The sequence below is a fragment of the Sinocyclocheilus anshuiensis genome, unplaced genomic scaffold (genome assembly GCF_001515605.1).
Source record: "Sinocyclocheilus anshuiensis isolate Anshui unplaced genomic scaffold, SAMN03320099.WGS_v1.1 scaffold1841, whole genome shotgun sequence".
Taxonomy (NCBI): domain Eukaryota; kingdom Metazoa; phylum Chordata; class Actinopteri; order Cypriniformes; family Cyprinidae; genus Sinocyclocheilus; species Sinocyclocheilus anshuiensis.
This window is the reverse complement of record NW_015539935.1, coordinates 49,673-51,248: the sequence shown is the minus strand read 5'-3', so window position 1 is coordinate 51,248 and position 1,576 is coordinate 49,673. Positions and strand designations below refer to the sequence as shown.

The 1,576-nt window shown below is 38.6% G+C and overlaps 1 protein-coding gene across 1 annotated transcript in view; it reads left to right on the top strand.

The window, feature by feature from the left end:
• LOC107686950 (zymogen granule membrane protein 16-like) overlaps positions 1-1,312 on the top strand; it is a 6,267-nt gene extending 4,955 nt beyond the window's left edge. Inside the window, exon 4 of the mRNA XM_016484076.1 lies at positions 1,112-1,312. Within this exon, the coding sequence (XP_016339562.1) occupies positions 1,112-1,312 (201 nt within the window). The remainder of the gene's footprint in view (positions 1-1,111) is intronic.
• Positions 1,313-1,576: the final 264 nt, after the last annotated feature.

The window sequence follows — 1,576 nt, the reverse complement described above, 5'->3', positions numbered from 1 at the left end:
AAAAGGACAAATATTTTAAAGTTTTAAAATCAAAGTCAGGTATTACATACTTTAAACTTTAGATATCTGAGATATCTGCTTCACAAAAGGTGCACTGACTGCACTCATTACAATCCAAATTAAAACTGTACTCATTACACTCATTACAGGGACAAATATTGTTAATAGTTTTAGTGAAAAAGAGAGAATTCTTGTTCTAATTCGAACCACTTTATCTTCAAGAAAATCAAAAATGAGTCTCTCTCTCTTTATTATTATTATTTTTTTACCTTAGAAGGGAAAATCTGTGTATTTACTAATGTTCTTAAAATCTTATTTTTACAACTCTCCTCTGTAAAATTAATACCAGAGATGGTTAGATTACCTAATCTTGGTATCACAGGTAAATAACACAATGCACCTTTAATCAAATGAACCAAACCAGCAGGAACAGCTTTCAACAAAGACACATATAATTCCTGAGTACAAATAATATTGTATTTTTCACAAAACTTATCATAGCAATTTCCATCCCCATTCATAATGTGTCAAATGGACGAGACACCATACTGTCACATACACCTTACTGAATTATAGTAAAATTATAGTCTTGAATACTCAAGAGACAGGGTTGAACTAGCCAATGTAGCAAATTGTATCCTAATGAAAATGTAACAATTCAGAAAGGTTTTTGTGTGTTAGATTTAGAGAATAAAAATATGGTAACACATACTTAGACATTCTAGTAACTATAAGTAACTTTGCAACTACATGCCAAATGCCAGTCATTAGAGTTTTAATAGACTGTCTTAATATCTGCTAAGACTGCTTTATTTTGATTATCCCCAAGCACAATTTCTACTGACTCTAAGTAACTATGGAAGTAAGAGATACATACACGCATAAGGTTGTATATGGTTGTGGGGTTACAAATGTACACATGAGATACCTTTTTTTTTTTTTTTTTTTACAGGAAGCTACGGGGCAAAACTTCCAGAATGCATCTTGTGTCTCAATAATGCAGATTATGTAGGGGGCTGACAGAATGAAGTGGTAGCAAGGCTGAAGATGAAACGAGGTCCATAAGAGGAGGATTAAAAAAGTCTATTAAATCTCCTGAGTCCAGTGTTAGTTCACCCTCAGCGGTGGTGCAGTGGACAGGGCTTTCCTCAGCTTCCCCGCTCTCCACTGTATTTTCCACCATAGTGTTCATTGCCGGCTCACACACCTGGTCAGACGATTGAGGCTCTTGCTCTCGGGCAATCCTCAGCTCTATCGCTCCTCTCAGCGATGGCTCTTCGATCACGGTAGGCACTGGCTCTCCGTGCAGTAGGGTGACACTTGGCTGGGCTGTGGGCCCGGCTGTGGTGTGGATCGGGGATAGACACTCTCCAGACACCTGATCACAGACTCCCTCCAGCTAAGTCCTCTGGGAGGTCTACTGGATGTTCATAGTTTACCCCGATCCAATAGAAAGATTTTAATGTCTCGTCGTCCAATAATGAGCGGATGGCAGGATGACAAAAATGCAGCATGTAGTCCTTAAAGCGCCGGCCACTCCGGGCCAAAGCAGTTAATTGTGCTGTGAAATCCATCA